Genomic DNA, 21,556 nt, shown 5'->3' with positions numbered 1-21,556 from the left:
AACTACCCAACCGAAAAATCTGCCACTGTATGATGCCTAAGCTCCGAAATACCCTTCATACCGATAATTGGCAGGGAAACCCCCATTAAGTTCATCCTAAAATCACGAAAGCAATGTAGGCTTCAGCATAGAGCATGATCCTACCAAATTTGGTGAAAATCGCAATATTACTAACAAAGTTATCGTAGGTCAAAGCTGTCGCGAGCGATGGCGTAGGTCAGGACCCCAGACAGCTTATAGGGATATCGAATTGGTGGACTTCGGCGCAAAACCGGAATATCTGCAGTTCCTTATTAAGGCAGGCCTAGACCGGATACCGGATGATGATGATGATGTCGCTTTTGTGCAAATTCAAGACTTTGAATGTCAATATCACTTGAGAGTGGATATTTTCACATAATATATGCATATATTACGTGCTACGTACTAACGGGACAAATGGACACTCAAATCTCTTTATGAAAGAAATACACAAGACCTTTCATACCTGAAGCGTCTAGCTTCCGGTTTCCTGACTTGTTTAGGATTCAAATACGTTTTAATTTCATATATCATGAGTCCCCTGAGAAACAATGTTTAAGCCATATCAGGAGCCTGATTTTAAGGTTTTATGTGACGGTGCAATGCCCGAGAAAGTTGTGGCACCAGACTTGTGATCGTGGCCTTGTGGTTAGGCTTTCAATCCCGGCCGCAGTCATAGATGTTCGCGATTTTCTAAATAGAATAGTATAATACAATGGGTGCTAGCGGCTAGAGTGCTGTAATTAACGTTCCTCCTTCAACCTTTATCGGTACCTTACTATCACAAACGTGAAGTTACCGGTATCGTTCTCTGTGTTGCTGTAGGCCTACGGTATATCTCGAACTTAAGCTTTCCGTTAGAGTTGACGACATTTAGATCCAGGAAAGGTAAAACACCATCCTTTTCTACCTCTAGTGTAAACTCGATTTTATTATGAATCTTGTTTATAGAGGAGATGACCATGTCTATGTCGTCCCTTCTAACGATCGCAAATATGTCGTCTACATACCTAAACCAAACTTTAGGCATTATTCCCCTCGATTCAATTTCTTCTTCGATTGATGACATGAACCTTTCAGTGAGTAATGGCGAGAGGGGGTTCCCCATCGCTACTCTCGAAGTAGTTTTGTAGAATCTGTCCCGAAATGTAAAATAGAGCCTGGCAAGGTTAGCATAGATACGAACTTTTCTTCTTCATTCCGGGCCAGATCCAAACTGGTTCAGCCATCTCTCGAGTTCGAAAATTGACTCTTTTACTAGTGTGTTGGGACACAATGCCTTTACATCAAACGACACCATCAACTCGTCATCACCCATCCTCTCAATGCGTTGCAGCTTCTCTATTAATTCATGGGAGTTAGCAACTGAGTACTTACTATTCGTCGTCCCCAGGTTCTGGCACTCATTAATCAACCACTTGGCTATGTTGTACGTCGAGGCAACCACCAGACGAATAAGTATCCCATACTCCTACCTATTCAACAACATCAGGAATTGGGCAAAAAAGTACCAACTGGAAATCGTAGGTTCGAGTCGATCATCCACCTTGCGGAGTTTACTGGGAAGCGTTAAGGATCCTTTGGGAGCGAACGAAAAAAGTGGGATTTACCGAATAACGTGCAGCGACTGCAATAAAATATACATAGGACAAACGAAACGCCTGATGACGACGAGGTTTGATGAGCACATTAGGGAAGCGGTAAATTGTGTTCGGAAACAAAAATCGTCGTGGCAGCGCACATAGTCGAAGAAGCCCATATCATTCAACGCGATAACCTTGAGCTCTTGAGGCATATAAACCGAACGACAACCTTGGACCCTTGGGAAAGTCTAGAAATTCTGAGAGAAGAAGCGACGCGGTTATTAAATACAGATTCCGGTAATTGCCCCTCAAAATTAATAAGACTTGCCGCGGTAATTAATAGATAATTAGGTTAATAATTTGTACTGATGAAGGGAGTAAGTTGCTCCCGAAAAATATATATATACATGTTCAAATCTCCCGCTTCTCATCTCATCTCATCTCTGCGTCAGCGCTGACTGTTTGTGTAAATTTACAGCGGTTCTCTTTCTACATCTCCGCTTGACGTTTATCATTTTCTTTCACGCGCAATTCGCTGTTTACTGTTCGTCTCGTTTTCATTTTCGTTCTCATCTTCTTTTTTCTTCTCATCCTGCTTTGTGCGGGCAGTAAAACCAACTAATCAAAATTAATCTTTGTGCTTTGTTTTGATATCAACTCGTTCTCACCCAACCGTGAATTTGGTTGAATATCGATAGAAGTCCGGTCCCAGTATTTTCAAAGAACGCGTTTTTCGAATATTGTTTTTAAAGCGTTTCTCGAACAATACATAATAAAATAAAATTGTAGTTTGGAGTAAGCTACTGGTCTATCAATGCTATCAGCCAATAGAGAACTGCGTAATGAAATTGTTTCACGCATTAACGCAACCTGGATGAAGTGGCATTTCACAACTGGTGTTCTTTGTGATCAACGGATCAGCGAACGTCTTAAATCTAAATTTTACCGCAATGTCGTCCGTCTTGTCGCTCTCTATGGTTCTGCGTGTTGGCCGACTATAAAAGACAATGAACCGCGTCTCACCGTAATGGGGACGAAGATGTTGCATTGCACTGGTGGCGTGACATGTGTTGATTACGTCTGAAATGAGAATATCCGCGACCAATATGGGTTTGCTTCGATCGTGGAAAAACTGCAAGAGAGGCGCTTTCGATGGTGTGGTCACGTAATTCACGCTAACGAGAATCCAATAACCAGTATTGGTCAGAACATCGAAGTCAATGGTAAGCAACCAAAAAGCCGGCCAAAACAATGGTGGCTTGATACACTGGATGGGGATTTATAGGTCTCGCGATTACATTCTGATCAGGCATTTGATAAAATAAAATGACGAAACCGAGCCGACCCCGGTTGTGAATTGAAGGCTGAAGAAAAAGAAAAAGATGTGAGGAGCGACGAGTGCTTGACAGCTCCGTGTCACATAGCTAAAAATTCCACTGTTCTCTATTTTCTAGAAAGCGATTTAAATAAATCATTTGATGTATTGATAATAGTCAACCTCATACGCTTCACACTCTGAATTTAATATTATGTCAATTACTAAAAATTATAGTAATGTACTATTATTAACTTTATTTGAATAGATATCGGTATGGAGGGTATTTCAAAGCCTAGGCACCATATAGTGGCAGCCCCCTGATTTTTTTCAGATTTTTCAGTTTGGTAGTTTTTGAGAATGGGGGTTCGTGAAAAAGATTACCACTTTCAACCCCCTGTACTCCCCACCTTTTCAACAAAAGTCAAAACTAAGACCGGCTTCGAAAAGTACTAACCGAGACCTTTAATTTGATACCCCACATGACTATATTTGATGAAAAAAAAATTTACACCCCGCTTTTGCATGTATGGGGACCCCCCTTAAATTCCCCGTAAAAGGACTATATGCGTGAGCGTTCACAGTTCCCACCTTTCTACCAAATTTGGTGTCAATCGCTATAACCGTCTCCGAAAAAAATGCGTGTGACGGACAGACCGATTTGAATAAGGTTTTGTGTTTACACAAAATATGCATGTCGGTGCAAAATTTAGTACACCTAGGATAAACTTAAGGGGAGTTTTTAGTCAATTTCTAATAGTTGATAATATACTATTAGTAAATTTATTTGGGCAGATACTGGAATGGGACATCTCTCGAAGATTAAATTACACCTAAGTGTATTACACAAAACCTTAAAAAGGGCTGCAGATTCTTCATAAATGCGACTTTAATATTTCACGCGAATGTCAAAAGCGGTAAATTCGCGCGAAATTGCTAAGTTTGAACTACTATAACTTTGGCGTTAATTGCCAGATTTCCACGAAATATTGTCCTCTATGCTGGTAATTCGGAAGTCCTAGGATGAATTTAAGGGGGTTTTTCAGTAAATTTCTAAAAAGTAGTAATATACTATTAGTAAGTTTATTTGAGCAGATATCGGAATGAGATATGTTTTGAGGCCTAGACTTCATCTAAGCGCACCACCCTGATTTTTTTCGGATTTTTGGGTTGAGTAGTTTCCGAAAATGAGTCCTGTCTCACTTTAAGTGCGTATATTTTGACTACTTACTCACGCGCTTTGCAATTCACGCCAAAACTAATATCAGTTTCGCAAAGTACTAATCGCGACCTTTCATTTGATACCCTACACGACTATATCCGGTGAAAAAAATTTTTGAATCCCCCCTTTGCATATATGGGGAAGCCCCCCGTTTAAGCTCCACATAAATTTATGCCACTCGCTGTATGCTTGGGATTTCATAGTTCCCATCTGTCTCTACCAAATTTCGTTCGGATCGGTTTAGCTGTTTTGGAGAAAAATGCGTGTGACAGACAGAGAGACTTTGAATCGATTTTAATAAGGTTTTGTTTTACACAAAACCTTAAAAAGATAAAAAAGTATCTACTATCGGAAATTTTACTTGAAATAAAAGATATATCGCGAAAAGTCTTATCTTTTCGTTGGAAAATCGCCAGGTGAGATACTTCCTGTGTTGTTTAGGAATTGTTTGTGAAAAGTGAGTTCCTTTATTCTCAAGTTTTGTGTAAAACAAATTAGAAATCGTTGAATTTATTCTCATGAAACGTGAAGTATGAGAACTTGGAAATTATCCTAAGCGAGTAATAAATTCAATCTGCCTTGAGAGCGGGGTGTAGTTTTTTGTGTCTTTCAAATGGAAAGTTTTCATTTCATATATCATGGGTTCACTAAAAAACAATGTTGAGGCCATATCGGAAGCCCAATTTTGAAGTTTTATGTGATGGTGCAATGGCCGAGCAACGTTTGGTGTCGGCTTTAAAATCTTCGCTTTGTGGCATTGTATTAATCCCGGCCGCAGTCATAAATGTTAGTTTTTTTTTTGTTTGGGAAATGAGGGATCCTAAGTTCACATCTACTTTATGGTGGACCGGAGCAAATGGAGAGCACATACTTGATGTTGGATCAGACCAAACGGAGAGCAACTTACTCTCTCCATTTGGTCCGATTCAACATAAAGTAGATGTGGATTACTTATCTTCCTAACAAAAATCCCGCTTTGGCCTAGCTTAGTCCCAAACTATTGGATATAATTTGCACCCTTGTCATTTGCGATTATATAAAGGAGCGTTTTTCGCCTGTTGCGACTTTCGGTCACGCTGCTCCTAGGGCAGAGGTGAGGCAACGACTGATGAGTTGCCTCTGCCCTAGACGAAATCTTTAGTCATCTTTTTTTAAGGTTTTGTGTGAAACAAAATCTTATTAAAATCGATTCAATGTATGTCTGTCAATCCGTCTGTCTGTCACACTCGATTTACTCGGAAACGACTGAACCAATTGTCAAAAAATTTGATGAGAAAGTGTGGTCTGTGAACCCCTTTACATATGGCAAGTGGCACCATTTTATGTTGAGTGTGAAAAGGGCGCCCGAGATATACGAATATGGTTGTTAAAGTATATTTAAAATTAAATTATGTAATTTTCTACATTCTCCCCTGCATCGAACCTCTTTCAAATAGAGGCGTTGTGGTATTCAGGATCCTTCAATATATGCTGGGCCAAATTCAGAAGATTAGTCTTGCCTTGCCGTCGTCGCCTGGATAGGTACGAATGGCTCGACCGAGTGGCCATTTCATGATCGATAAGTTGTCATCCTTGATGATGACAATTGTGTCGATCGAAATGTTTGACATTGTTTTTTTTCAGTTATAGCGGTGTTGTAGAAGATGCAAACACTCTATGTATTTCGACAGCCTCTCTGCCTCTCCCCCCTGAAGACTTCGTTGACTCTAAGGGACTTTTAGAAAATCACTTTAGTCAACCCACAGGATCGATTTTTTTAACAGAGGTATAAGCGTATAAACAGATAATAGTTGCATACTCCAAGGGAAGTCATTGGTTATCTGTCTACGATAACTTCAGAAAGTTGAAATTAATGTCCATGTTTTTTTTACAGTTGGTATAAAAGTTGAAAAAAGAACTAGGTTTTTTTCCTTATCCTGTAAATATTTTTATTTTTTCCCGCATACAATCGTTTCGGAGACCATATGTCTCCTTCCTCAGTGCTAGTACCTAATAAATAGGAAAAAGGCACATGGTCTCCGCAACGATTGTATGCGGGAAAAAATAAAAATATTTACAGGATAAGGAAAAAAACCTAGTTCTTTTTTCAACTTATAATTTCAGAAACTTTCCGGAGATAGAATTTCCAAAAAAAACCAAAGATTTGCAGAAATTGCCTATAGAATAGCGGAAAGCAAAGGTTTGGTATAAAGGTACCCTATCTTGAACGCAATAACGACCTTCAGACATTGACCATATTGACGGATAACAACTGATGCAAAAGATTTAGCAATCAAAAATTGGCCATGATGACTCTCTTTCAGAAAATGTTTTGGAACAGAGGAGATGGTATGAAGTTGATGTTCCAAAGCAAGAATCTACTCGTATATATCAGTGATTCCATTGTTGAAAGAAGTTCCGATGTGAACTTCATAGTTTTTGTGATGCTTCGGAATCATGGTGTGATACTTTCAACTACAACAGGAAAATATATAGTTACAGAAAGGTATGTCTCCCTGCTACGGGGACTCGTATACGTGTAAATCCTTTAAAAAGGAAGTCCACCGTTCCGAGGTTGGTAGTAGGAGACGTCATGATTCTCTTAAAGCTCATAAAAGTGCGATTTCCAGTATGCAGCTAAGCATAGCAGTGTAATTCTGATGCGGCTCAATACTAATTTTGAATTGTTTGAAAAAGTACTCATCGAAACTGGGTACTGATATCAGCGACAATGTGGCCTAGTTAGAAATGCTTAATGCATATTTTTGTAATTTGGACCTCGTCCGGTCAAAGGACATAACTCTTCGCAATTAGGCAAATTAATCCTATCGTACAGGTCGTCAGCTCCATCACATCCAATCATGATTTGTCAGTACAGATTCTCTTGAAGAATATGAACAAAGTCAACTTGGGGTACTCCAACTACTGCAGATGACTGAGTTTATCAAGTTACTGGAAGATATTATAGAATTATTCTGATCAGAAGATCTTTATTGTTGACGGCACAGGCGCACTCAACAACTGACGGGGAAAATTTCTAGCGTTCACTTCACCATTATCCCCCGGTTATTTCCGAACATCCACTATTCTAGAAGGTTATGTTCGCGTTTTCTTATACAAGGTAATTAAGGCGGTAAATTTAAAGCTTTCCCGGTAGCATTTAGGAGTGTCATTGTGTGGAGAGGTTGTACTCAGAGTGTGATGGTGATCACAGTACCAATTTTCAGAGAGCAATTAACAATTTGGCAAAGAGTTCCAGCAGGCGGTAGGAGTGGCAACGAAGAAGTTCGCAGCTATATTCGGGAAGGACGGTATAACCTGGAGGTTCATATGTATGGCCACGGCACATTTCAAAGGGCTCTCAAAGGCTACAGTCAACTCAGCTGCAAAATACGTGAAGTGCATATTCGGCGGAAGAATATAATTGCAGCATTCAAAAAATCTGTGATTGTGCCAGGCTGAGACCTCTAGTTTCATTTTCGAATAATTCTGTTTATGTTCAGGCATTGACGTTAGGAAAATTTTTGGTGAATCGACCATTAGTTGTGATTCCTGACGTTGATAGGACAATACGGAGCCTGCACAAGCAGTGGTAACATCTGAAGGCCATATATCATCTCTCATTCTCTTACTTGATTGTTTAAATTATTTTTATTTCGTATGAAACATTACAACACGAACTTGTAGCTCTGACTTTTTTGAAAACAAAGTTATCAGATCAGAATTGTGTAACGTCTAAAAACTTAAATTTTAAAATTTGATTTTCTGTTCAAAAATTTGGGGGGGTCCTGTGTGCGAACAGCTCCCAATTTATTGGGCTAAGCAACCAATTTTTTTTCATGGCAAAGGCAAGTCATTGTCTTAGGTCTGCAAGTAGTGAATTCTATAATATATCATTTATAATTCGTACTCATTTCGTAATACATGTATGCATATCAGGTAACAGTCAGCATTTAGGAACCACTTTGGTCGGCTCCCAGGGCAGCGCCTGATGAATTGCCTCTAATGAAACCACAAGTCGTCCTTTTCTAAATTACAATGATTTCTCAACACTTTTGCAGGTTTTAATCTATATTATTTATTAATTTTACATCATTATCAGATCTAGCGTCATATTAAACATATTTTTAATAACATTAAAGCAACACAGGTGACCCTACATTTTAGTAGTACTTGGAAGTATACATTAAAGATACTATCATAAAAATATACTCCCCATGTAAATATCAGCGTAACTATGCAAACGGTTTCGTAGTGACACGTTTTGTTTTCAATAAAAATACGCTGAGGTAAGGAGATCGGAGTTACCCTTGCGTAAATCATTATTTCCTACTTAATGAGTCAGTCATTTCTGTTTACAACCAGTTGTTCGTCCATTCATGCTTGTAGTACTTACTACCATACTCGTATGTATGTGCATGCATTTGTTAAAAGTTTATGTAACATGACTCGTTCAAACGACATTCAATTTACATTGAGGAAATTTGAAACCAAGAAAGTCATATGACGTTATGGATGTAATGCCTGTATGACATATAAAGTACATACAGCGGTCGGTTTTGTTAATTTATGAGTAATCTTTCCGAAATATCTTAACATGTCAGCTTGTCAGAGATTTCTTTTCGATTGTAACTTTTATAGGTTCCTTATAAGTTTGTTTTTTAAGGTCTAGGTTTCATGCTAAAATTCAGTGTAATAGCAATTATCAACTTGCTTGCATGGATCGATAAGCTTCTAAGGGTTGTTTGACAACCATACTTGGTATCTAGATTCAAACTTGGGCATGGTATCATATCGAGAAACTAACAGCGAACCACGTAAACATTCTGGGCGGCATAAACCAGACAAGGATATATATGAAATGATAGAGGATTTGCTAATACAAAAGAAGGGATGATAGTTCCTGCAAAAATTCCAGGGTTATTGATGGGGGGATGAGACAATTTCAGACCTGGAAAACATGGCATTATTAGACATAAGGATCTTATTCTCCACCACACTAGTAAAGGAACCACAACTTGGATATTTAGAAGAAGAATAACCAAAAATCGACGGACCACGTAAGAATGATGAGGGAAGTACGGTTTCATAAGGAAGACAATTGAAAACTTAATCTGACGACACTGGTCTCACAAGTAGGACCAAGAGACAAGCGGCGTGTACTTATCAGCCACACTACAAGCAACTATCAGATTACAAGTCTATTCAAGAAATACCATATCGAAGTAATATCTAGGAGGCTTAATCAGCTGAAGATACGATATGAAACCAGAGTGAAATTATGCGGTGTTTCCAACGATTAATTAATTGAAATAATAAAAACTTGTTGTTTCTTTTTCGTTGGTGTGGGTATTTATTCTTGCAAATACCGATATATCGGGAACCACTTGTTCCCTTCATTTGCACTGATGAAGGGAACAAGTGGTTCCCGAAACATCGGGATTTGCAAGAATAAATACCCACACCAACGAAAAAGAAACAACAAGTTTTTATTATTTCAATTCGATATGAAACGTCAAAAACAGTCATCCTTGGAAACACGGAAAAACGGAATCTATCATTTAATTCGTATGGATTGCCAAATATCATACATCAGACAAACCAGAAGGTTAAGAAGCAGCGAATTTGGCAATATGGAAAAACATACTAACATATTCGATAACAGGGAGTTGCAGTCTAAAAATTTCGGAAATTTCGTCCTATCGAAACGTCAACTACGCATTGCATAGGGATTGTCCTAACACCAAAGACATTTGACTATCAAAATGGACTATGATTGATTTCTGAAATGTGCAGACGATCTTCGACAACGATATCGTTTTCTTCAGCTTGAGCGAGAACTCCAAGACAAGAAGACTCTAGGCCTAAGCGAAGGAAGGTTTTCTGAATTCTGGAGAGTACACTTTTCCCTCTTGCAGCAATGTGCTTTTATTCTCCAAAAAGACGAGTGGTAGTAGTAGCAAATTCGATGTCGATTTGTCTTTGCCGACTACCGTAAAGAGCGCTCTCTTGACTTGAAAGGCTGTTTGTGACAGAATTCCAACTGCAAGAATCCGGTCCAAATTAAGGACCATCACAACTATGCAGTGCTATGCTAATATACTGGAGAAGGATGCATTTGACGAGCAATTACATGCAGGTCAGGAGAAGCCTTCTAAAGATAATATTGTGATCGGATACAGACTGTCCCTCTAAGCAGAAGAGAAGTCATCTCTTCAGTGCAGTCAAACTGAGTAAAGGCTACTGCTTCCACTCATACGGGAATTTCTCCGAATTCGAAATCTTCCTAACGTGTGGAAGAAGGAGATGATCGTTAAGATTCCAGAGAAGGACACAATTGGAGGATTATCTGCGTGCTCCATGCCCTCGCCTTTGCGAGTTGAGGTGCCACATCCTCCAGGTAAATTTGGAGCATTGTAATGTGGCGACTGCATTTATCAACCGTCGGATCAATAGCTGCAAGACATGTATATTCCACATACAAGAACCATGGGTTGCTGGTGGAGAAATTAAGGACTTAAAGTTCCGACATGCTGATTTACTGCCTACTAATGGAAGTGATAGACCCCGCTCCAGCATTATGGTTTCAAAAACCTCCAAGCTATCTTGGATAACGACCTATGTTATGGTGACACCACAACGATCAAATTGACCAAAAAAGTGATCAGGGAGATAAGGAGATTCTATGGTGCTCTGGTAATTTCCATAGTGCTCTGCCAAAAATAAAGGCAGGATGCGATGCTAACGCCCGCCATATATGAAGTTCCAACATCAAAACGAGAAAATCGAGACTACTGCAGTATCTGGTAGGAACCGAATTGCAGATCCTCAATTTTGGGTAATGAACCCACTTTCTTCAACGTGCTCCAGCAAAAGGTCATCGACGTCACGGTGGCATTGCGACTCTTCTCAGAAAGTGGATAGCATCAAACGATATTACACTTTCGAATCACAGGCGCATTGATTTTATAATGGGCATGAATCCACCTCCAACCACTCCATTTTGAAATCCTCGTGAGACAGATTCAGCGACGTACAAAACAGAACTGAGCGCCCGAGTTACGATCGTTAGGAGACGTATCAAATCCATTGCTGGAATTGAGAAAACTTTTGCGAAATTACCGACTTTATTGAGGGAAGCTCAAAGCTGAAGCGGATCCTTGTCAAAGAACGTAGCCAGCAATTGGGTTCTCTACGTTTACAGAGCGGGAGGTACACAGAAAGCGGTGAGTAAACGACAAACCATTTGCTTGAAGTGCACTTTCCAGGCACCATCCAAAATCGCATCTCGAGCCCGACAGACACATATAGCCCTCAAATGGAAGATTGGACTCTGGCATGCAAAGTAATATCACAGGAGCGAGTGAAATAGACTCGTTCCATATATACAAATCTGCGGGTCCGAATGGCATTATTCTTGTTCTGTTAATAGAGAAAATGGATGCCCTGGGCCTAAACATTCCTAAAACAGGAAAATCCACTTACATAAACGCAAGAAGCTTCTGACCGAACAGTCTAACGTCCTTTCCGCTAAAAGGACTTGAAAGACTAGTAGACCGGTTCTTAAGAGATGCATATATCCCTAACTGGCCACTTCATTCTAGGCAACATCCCTATCAGAAAGGCTAATCCTCGGAGACTGCGCTCCATGAACTAACGGTAAAAATCAAGAAGGCAATGTCCGATGAAGAATACGCCTTAAGCGCATTTATGGACATCGAACTTGCCCTTAATTATGCCTCATTCGCGGCGGTTTGTAACGCGGTAAGACAGCATGGATCGATCCGCTGTTAATCAGTTGGATCCTTCGCATGCTAAACTGGAGAAAGATCTGCATATTGGTCGGATAGAAGTCAACTGAGGCAGGATGTGGTAGGGGTTGCCCACAGGGAAGGGTTCTCTCTCCTTTGTTATGGTTCCTGGTAATGGACACCTTGCTATGGCTCCTCGAGGGCACAAAGGTCTTCCCACAACATCTGCGAGCCGCTTCGGCCACGCTGCTCCCAGGGCAGAGCTGAGGCAGCGTCTGACGATTTGCCCCTGCCCTGGTAAGAAACCGTAAAGCCGCCATCGCCTAACATATTTTAAAGTTTGGGTGCTAAGCCCTAAACGAAGAGTCCGTGGACCAAAAAAAGAGTAAGTTGCTCTCCATTTGGTCCGGTCCGTGATCAAATTTATGCGGACTTAGGACCCCACAATTCTCAAAAAATACTAATCTCGATGTTTTGGACTAAATTTATCAGAAGTTATAGGAACATAGAAAATCACTGTCAGTTGCATCCGAGTCCTCTATACAATAGCAAGCAATAAGTACATTGCAAACGAACGACCATGTCCCAAGAGGAAAAAACCACTCAGGCTGCTTCAGCTTGCCGCATGAAGAACATCACATTAGGCGGAGCAAATGGACCGAAGCTATTTTGATGTGTTGAATCTTTTGAATCTAACTTCGCGGAATTCCCAAACAAGAAGACCATCCAAATCAAAGACACTTAGGTGAATGTTAATAGGATAGTTCGAGGTGCAGATCATATTCATAACCCGTTCCGACTTCAAATTTTCAAACCTAATTCGAGTTTATTTTCGAACTTTCACTCGGTGCCAGTTATTCAGGTTCCGTACCGGAGATATCCCTTTCTAAGTCCGATCTCCTCAACTGGAAATGGGATAACATAAAGATATTTTTTTATCCTCTATAGCCACCACCTCTCATTTACAGAGCAGCAAAATACCAAAATGAGTACATCCAAAATTAGACACCCTAACTCAAATATAGTCTAGGGCCTATTGCCCTCATCATCGGTATTGAGAATTTTGATTTTCTGGCATTAGAGTGTTTCCTATTCACTCTTTAGTGGAGTACACACACACACAGCCAGATTGTGTTTCAATTTTACTATCATCACACTTAACACTGTGCAAGTGATAAGCTCACAGCAGCGAGATAATCACAAGAAGAACATAGCCACCCATGACGACTAGGATTCGAACCCGAGATTGCGAGGCTGACGCTTTATTCCCTCAATCATCGCCCCGTCACTTTATTGTAATACTGGTATTTTGCATATGGTCCCTTAGGGTGCGATAAATTTACATGAAAGAGGCAAATTTGCCCTATTATAACTTTGTTAATAACAATAGGGTTTCCACCAAACTTTTTGGTATCGTGTTTTATACTACGGCCTATACTGCAAAATTGCATGAATTCAGGGTAAACTGAAGGAGGTTCCTAGAAAATTTGCAAACTATATGTACCCATAGTAATACGCTATCATTGCCTGGCTAACTTTACTTGAGCATATGTGTGTATCCCTCAGCAATTTGATAGCATGGATAAGTTTATTTGATTGCACTTCATATTTATATTTACCTATTCTACTTTTATCTTTCCAGCATTATAGTCGGAGCACCCCGCGCTCAATCTAGTCTTGAATCTCAACGTCACATCAATGAAACAGGTGCCATATACAAATGTTCCCTCCAGAGTGGTGAATGCGCTCCATATGTTTTCGACGCCAATGGAAACGTGCATGTGGAGCGATCAGACTACACCTATGATTCCGAAAGAAAGGATCTGCAATGGTTAGGAGTTTCTATGGACGGTGGCTCTAAAGAGACTGACCGCTTCGTAGTATGTGCTTCGAAATTGGCTGCCGATGCAGTCGTCGAATATTTGGCTCATGGGATTTGCTATTGGACTCCAAATACTTTAGGAAGTGAGCCACAAGGAGTTCGACAAATTGCTCCTTTAAGGTTAAAAAGTAAGACTAATTTTTTTGTTTGATGAAGGTCGTAATTTAAATTTGTCTCACTTTTCTAGGTATGCAGCTTAAGCTTAGAAATGGAAACCGTGTCTATTATTATTCATTTGCCCAAATGGGGCTGAGTGTACATCTCACTGAAAATAATGAGGAAATTTTAATTGGAGCTCCGGGAATATATACATGGAAAGGTATGTTGAAATTTTGGAAGACCTTTTTTAATCTTTTTATTATATTCACTGTTGATATTTTACGTCCAAGCATCAAGGCTTATAACAAGGGGAATTGCCCTGCCTCCTAAAGAACTGATGGTTATAGCAGGTTGCTCTTAAGTGATAAGGCTTAAGCTTCCTTTGAATGGTACTATGGCATTCTTGGCTGAATTGGCTCTCAGTCCCGTCTTCCTGCGATAGTTACTAGTAGTTCTTAATCTCGTTTCGATTCCCTCCCACAGAGGGGGGCTACTTCCACTGCTAATTTGGAATATGGGAGTTGATGAATTTCAGTATTTGTTAGCTCTTCGAAGAGTCCGCCAACTCCCATATTCCAAATTAGCAGTGGAAGTAGTCTCCCTCCTGTGGGGAACCCCTTAGTTGTATTCAGTGGAATTGAATTGGAATCCGTTGGTACTTGCCTATTTTCCAATATTTTGTCCATCCAGAAGACCAGGATGTTCCTGACGTTGGATTCTAGACTAATTCAGAGAAGTGGGGAAGATACTTTTCATTCCGAGCGATTTTATTAAGTTAAAAGTTCCTAACGCCAATTATACTCTACGTACCACGCGTACCATTTTTGATGTTCTCTTGTTTCTCCCTTCATCTTCTATCGAAGTGTCAAACAGAATGTCCCTGTCCTCAATCGTTGAATGGTACCTCGGAAGATAAGCCTGGAGAAGTAGATGTTCCTTATCTTTATTCTCGGTAAATACCCCATCTTTTTCCTATTTAGATAGACAGAAGAAACTGGTCCTTAGCTACTACCTAGCATACCCTGAATGTTTCTGTGGTTTGTTCAACCCCTTCACAGAATTTCCACTAACGTTGTTTCGCTTTGCTTCGACGATCATGGTGTTTTGCCTCGTCAGAGCGTTTTTGAACCTTGATCAGTCCTCCATTTATTTCCCCCCTTCCGCCGGTACATCTCTTGATGAAATCACTGTCCTATTAGAAGAATTTGCCTCATACGAGACGATGGTAACTGAGTGTGGTCTTTGAAAATTCATTCATTCTGTGCATCACTGCTCTCCTCTAGATGAGTCATGTTATTGCTCAGTTTTCTTACATAGGAAATCCGATCTCTCTTCTGGGATCCCTTACTTCGTTGAGTATTTCTTTGGATTAAGTCTACAACCTTTTTCGCCGAGTGTGAGCCACGTATGTTCGGTTGGGGTCTTTGCTTGCACAGATCGCATTGTGTTTGCCCTCCGCTCGCGGTACTACACTTGCTCTAGGTGGGATTTGGGAGTCATCTCTTGGGAAACTTTCTCCGCAGAAAATTATGCGGAAAAGGAGGGCCTGGGGTGAAAATTATACGAGTCTGGAGTGAAATTTATATGAGCCTCCTATTATCCCTTTTTTCCATTGAAGTTTTCGTTGGCCAGGATCCCCGCAAAAAACTCCAGGCCCAGGGGTACCCCCGTTTCCATCCCCCGCTTGTCAGACTTGCATATCTATTTCAATTTGTATTTAAAAATTATACAAGCTTATGCTTTTTCGCAAAATTAGTCCTAAATTCCGTTCAGGTCACCAATTTGTTCCCAATACTGAGCCTGCATTATTCGAATGTCATCCTTTTGCTTCCAATTATGACGCTGACGCAGCTTTTATGTGGTGAAGATTTACATAGATTCTGTTAGTGGCCTTGGGCTTGGACCATTTGTCCAATGTCAGTACCGTCTTCCTCCTCTGACATGGTACTTGCCTGCGATTCGTTGTCCGTCTTGAGCCTTGTGTGATCCAGGTCTAGCTCTGTGATTTGTCCTATGTTTCAACTAAATGAAAAGATTGTTTTTTTGATTGGGACAACCCTATTGTTTTGATTAGCAGCCACTTTTGGATGTCAAAATAATAAACAGGTGGGGGGGGGGGGGGGGGGGTAAGGTGGAGTTTGACATCCACAGAAAAACCACCCACACCCAAGGAAGCATTCCGATAACCTTTAACCATTCATTGGCTAATGAGAAGAAAGGAAAGACAATTGAAAAGAAAGGAACTAACGCACCTAAGCAGACAACAACAAGAAAACTCAGAAGACAGAAATAGATTCTCCTGCATCTACTCAAGGGCAACGCGAGACATTAAAAAATTAGTGGAGAAAACAAACCTAATTCCGATACTTACAAGTAGGCAACAGCAGCTAAGACAAAAACTGAGTTTCTCCAAAGACTGCCTGCAAAAGAATGAGAGGCGTGGGATATACAAAATCGATTGTCCAGAATGCGACCAGGTTGACGTTGGACCAACTAAAAGACTGACCGCCACCAGGATCAGACAACATTTAGGGGAAAGCACGGGTTGCATTGAAGAAAGGACGAATAGCGAGCGAAACAAAATCATCAGAAGCCAAGCATATGGTAAACAGGGACCATAACATCACCATAGATAACAACGAGATGCTGCACACGGTAAGAGAAACACGGTCATTGGACATCCTGGAAAGTCTAGAAACGTTCAGACTACTGGAGGAAAATAGGATAAACACAGATCTTGGGAACGCTCCGTCATGGCTCTTCAGGCTAATTTAGGAAAAATCAGGGCTAGTCTTTAATTAACTTAGATTGAAGCCTGAACAAGGAGGCAACTGTCTCCCGAAATATCGATATATGCTAATAAAAACAAGAGGATCGTCTAAAAAAACAATATCTTCTTTTAGCTAGGAGTAAATCGTCAAATCTTTTCTTTTCACTAGGTAGTAGGTCCAGCTCCTCACTCAGTCCTACTCTTTTAGTCTTCATAATCTCCGCGATTCCTTCAGGTATTTCGATAGATTTTCCACCTAATGTGTCCTCTGAAATATCCTTCCCTTTTCCTTCGGGCGCGCGTATCGGGATCTTACTGTGTTTATAATTAATATTTCACTTGTTGCTTTTACTTGCTTCTGGAGATCCGTAATCCACCCCGATCGTGAGCAGTTTGCCTTAGCATAATACTGTCCACAGCCGTGTATATCTTCATTTTGGTCGGGTACGTGGTTAAGGAACTCCTCTGTCTCCATTTTTGTGGCTTTGGAAGGGTAAACTGTCAATTCGTGCGCCTCTGTTATATCATCGTTAGTACATGTCGACAGTTCTGCTTCCTTATATATGTAGCCTGGCAATTTAAGGACTTATGGTCCTTAGCTACTCCGCCGTGATCTCTATCCGTCTATCAGTATCAGATCTGCTCTTCACGAAAGAGGAAATCGGAAAGTGGTCCTGGTAGAATATCCAGTCGTATGCCCTTCAGCCTACTACCGTCTTCTTACGTTCGTGATTGGATTTTTTGGGAGCATACTCTTCCTGTGGGCTGATATACGAAGAGCTAGATACATGAAAATCAAAATGAATCCTTGCACGAAAAATTTTCCCTGAAAATGGTTGGATTGTTATCGGTGAAGCTAAGGCCGAATAGTCAGAAGGCCTTCTGGAAGACATAAGCAAGTGAAGGCCCTCGAACTTGTTAAATTTTCACCACGGGGTCTCCGCAAATAGCGACAGAGATTCTATTTACATTTGACGAAAACTTTCAGGATGCAGAAGATGAAATTAATTATTCTGAATTGCCTTCCGGCAAGTTGTCAGAAATGCTAAAAAATATGTAGGGTGAGGAAAGTGTAATCGGTTGTTTAGCGCTGCGCCCCATACCGAAAGACGGTCTCGCACTTTGCTCCCCTCTCTCAGACTTTTCACTCTCAAATTTTCGGGAGCCATTTAGCTTTGCAAGCATCGTTGGCACGCTGTACTTTACCAAGGGGTAAATGGCAACCATATTTGTAACTTTAAGCCTTTTGACAGCCTCTTATCTTCCACCCAGCCTTCTGACAATATTTTTATTGTGTTCTTTTCTCCTGGGTCTTTTCTCGATATCGAATTCACCCGCGCAAAAACTCAGTTGTTTGAACCAAAATTTGACAGGTTTGACAGCCCGCCCACCCCGGTAAGCCTTCTGGCTGTCCAGCTATTACTTCACCAATTACAATCCAAGATTTTCCAGGTAAAATTTTGTTAATTTCCATGTAGCTCTTGATGAGTTGCGCAAATGTTTGACGCTTGCGCAATGCGTTGTGTTGTGTATAGGCATATTGCGCTTCATTACGGGGTTATGGTCCCTCAAAGTGGGGTTCCTTTTATATCATCATGGCGAAGTTGAATTTTCAAGCCTATCCAGACAGAATGGGAAGGATATGTAGAAGAAAGATAAAGGTTACCTTTTTCCAACCTCGTTAAAGGACTGTGGCGGTCACCATCCCTTTAAACGATAGGGCTTAATTTTGAGCCCTATTCCCGCGGTGGTAAAGGAGGTACCCTCTCTCTCAAATCCCCCTGTCTAATGGGGGTATTTGGATATTATGATAAAGTTGGTTTTAGCAACCATACAAGCGGAGAGCGAGAGGGTAAAGAGGATATATTGAAGGGGTAAGAAGTCTGGCCTTTCTACTTCTGTTAAAGTTACGACACCCCAAAAGGGGCTACTTTCGAATCATAAATAAACTGGTAGAGTAATTATTGTCCTAATGTGCAAGAGGGCTACAGTCGGGGCCGCTCCTAAAATGGAGTTCTTAAATCAGACTCACTAAGAGTCGCACGTGATAACAATACAGATAGATGCAATAGCATTTTAATGGCATGTTATTCGTACCGTTTCCAACTTGTAACTAATAATTGAACAAAATATCACCACGTTGCGCATCGGTCCGTTGTGCAATTTGTTTGACTGTGAATGGGCCCTATTAGAACTCTGCTTTCACTGGGTCTTCTTCGGCTTCGCCTCTGAAGGTTTAAGTTTATCTTTCTTAACCTTCTTAAGGGACTATTCAGGTTCATAGCTCCTGTGCCACTGAGGACTGTTTTTTTTTCGGTTTTCTAATATGCCAAACTCAAACGTACTCTTATGGTCCCTCCCTTCTGGTCATCAATTTTTTTGGACTGTGGTCTTCGCAACAAGTGAATGTCCACTGCCTGACAACCTATGCACATATTTACGTGTGGCATGGGGTCCTACTTGTTTGTTGTTGATTTTGTTGTTTATACTCATATGATTCTCACGATGTCTCTCTCTCTCTCTCTTTCTCGATGTCTCACGATGTCGGCTCGCTCAGATATCAGTGAGATTTCGTTCGAATATAATCAGTTTTCCCCGGTTGCAAAATATCCGATGGGAAGGCTTCAGATAACACCATAAACTGGCAGGGGGGATTCCCTAGTCTAACTCCGTGGTATTTTGTTAATATTAGAGCCGTTTCAAACAGGGCGTGACAATTACTATTCACTAGCGTAGATGTGTACAATACATCAGTTTAGTAGATGATGTGATATCACATCACTTTTTGAAGTAAGTGATATCACGAACAGCACCTTTCATTGCTCCAGCCGTACATATGATGCCGATACTATCAAACATTACTTCTCGTTGGAGAGATATTTGTCCTTTAGTGCAAGAGAAGGACATCCATAAGATATTTTTGCATGTAGATAACATTAAATGATGATTATTGCGAGCGAGCATTGCTTATCATTGAGGAGCAACCCACAGTTGGAATCAGAAATATATCACCATCACGCAAAAATCCGAAATAATTTTTACACACCAAGGGTAGGCAAGGAAACAGGGAAGTTCACAAGCAATAGTCGTCATCGGCACTCAGCAGGCGCTCCGATCACTTATTCTAAGAAGAACGATGACGTTTTGTGATATGACTTCACATTGGCACGGGCATTACCAAAAATAACTTATCACAAAATTAATATCATCATCATTTCTCTAATGGGTGGTAATGTTATAATGTAGTGATATTAAGTGACGTTGTATTGTTAAGTGATTCGGTGGTACTGGGATCCCGGTCGGTGATGGAGGGCTGATATATAAGAGTGATATTCTTGGATCTTGGAGTGCTACATATTAATCTCCCTGGAGAACATGAGTGAGCTCCCACTGCTTCAGCCCCTTTTTATGAAAGCAGTTATACAGTTATACTTTATAATTGATGCATTGCTTCAAGAAAGAGAGTTGATGTAGTCAGATATTGCTAATTTCTCAATAGTTATGTTAACGTGTGATAAGGGAAAGTTCATTATCTTCTCGGTTTCTGCAACCACAATCTTAATAGGGTATTTGAATGTTATTTTAATAATTCAAGGGCGCCGTGAAGTCAGAATATATAAATAATACTTGCGAATTCGTATTGTACTTATCTATCGAGAAAATGCTTTTCATATTATTCATAATGAAGCTGTTTTACGATTTCTATCTGATTTGCGGTTTTCATATACATTACTATAAAATCTTATTTTTCATTATTCATAAATTATATATTCCAACAATTTCACAATTACATGCCACAACCGCTGATTATATGCCTGCAATTATGTCCTCACTCGTTACTATTATTTATCATTAACGAACAAATGATTATGAATATATTCGGATTTAGTGACACTTAAAATTACTGACTTTTTATGTATTTTAAATTTCTAGGTTCTGTGATTAGATATCGTCCTCGTGTGGAAGAAGATTTTGGAGGCCTCAGCCGACGAAGTTCAGATAACCCTGGTGCTCACAAGATTGTTCCACGACAAGCCATTGAATATATTAGTGAAATTCCTGATCCAGAGAATTGGGGTCAACAGAATGATTCATATTTTGGATACGCTGTGTCATCTGGTTACTTTGATAGTCGCGAACCACACAAGATTTTCTATGTTGCAAGTGCCCCACAAGCAAATCTACAAAGTGGAGAGGTAAATTCTGAATAGAAAGGGATGTTTAGAATATCTAGTTTAGTTCCTCAAAGGTATCTGAATATCCTCGCTGGATTTTTCTTAAAATCTTAATCCTAGTTTTCCTATGAATATTATTTATAATGATTATCGAAATAATCCTGTATTTATTGAACCAGGTCTACTTGTTCAGCTTCATTCTGAACACAATTATAATTCATCGAACATTTACGGGTCAACAATTTGGAGAATATTTTGGGTACTCGTTGCTTAGTGAGGATTTCAATGGAGACGGACTTCCTGATCTAGCTATATCAGCTCCCTTATATTCAGTCCCAGGAAGCTATGAAAACGGAGCAGTTTACATCTTTTTGAATAAAGGAGAGGTTAGTTGAAAAATTGTTTCAAACACTACAAATTCAAAACCATTTTTAAATTTCAAACAACATTATTTTGAGTATTTCATTTCTTTATAGAAGTTTTTAATTACCTATTATACACAACAAATAAATTTTTGCAAAACCTTTCATACCTGAAGCATGCCGCCTCTGGTTTCCCGACTTGTTTCATATAACTTCACAATTTTATGTAAATGTCCATACCAGAATCCAATTAAATGCATTTTGCCTAACGGATCGGCGCAAGCAATAGAGAAATTTCTACGTGTATACGGTTGTGAAGGTGTGACGTCGCGTGCAATCTTCGTATGCCGCCCTCATTTTTTTTAGGGTTTGTGTAAACACAAAACCTTATTAAAAT

The 21,556-nt window shown here is 40.1% G+C and overlaps 1 protein-coding gene across 1 annotated transcript in view; it reads left to right on the top strand.

Annotated features, from left to right (window-relative positions):
- The window catches only part of LOC119646519 (integrin alpha-PS3), a 53,022-nt gene that overhangs the window by 12,643 nt on the left and 18,823 nt on the right, over positions 1-21,556 (top strand). The window contains exons 2-5 of the mRNA XM_038046979.1: positions 13,514-13,881; positions 13,941-14,072; positions 20,556-20,818; positions 20,977-21,183. Of these exons, the coding sequence (XP_037902907.1) occupies positions 13,514-13,881; positions 13,941-14,072; positions 20,556-20,818; positions 20,977-21,183 (970 nt within the window). The remainder of the gene's footprint in view (positions 1-13,513; positions 13,882-13,940; positions 14,073-20,555; positions 20,819-20,976; positions 21,184-21,556) is intronic.

This window comes from Hermetia illucens, chromosome 1, assembly GCF_905115235.1.
Source record: "Hermetia illucens chromosome 1, iHerIll2.2.curated.20191125, whole genome shotgun sequence".
Lineage (NCBI taxonomy): Eukaryota > Metazoa > Arthropoda > Insecta > Diptera > Stratiomyidae > Hermetia > Hermetia illucens.
This window is presented reverse-complemented; position numbering and strand designations above follow the sequence as displayed.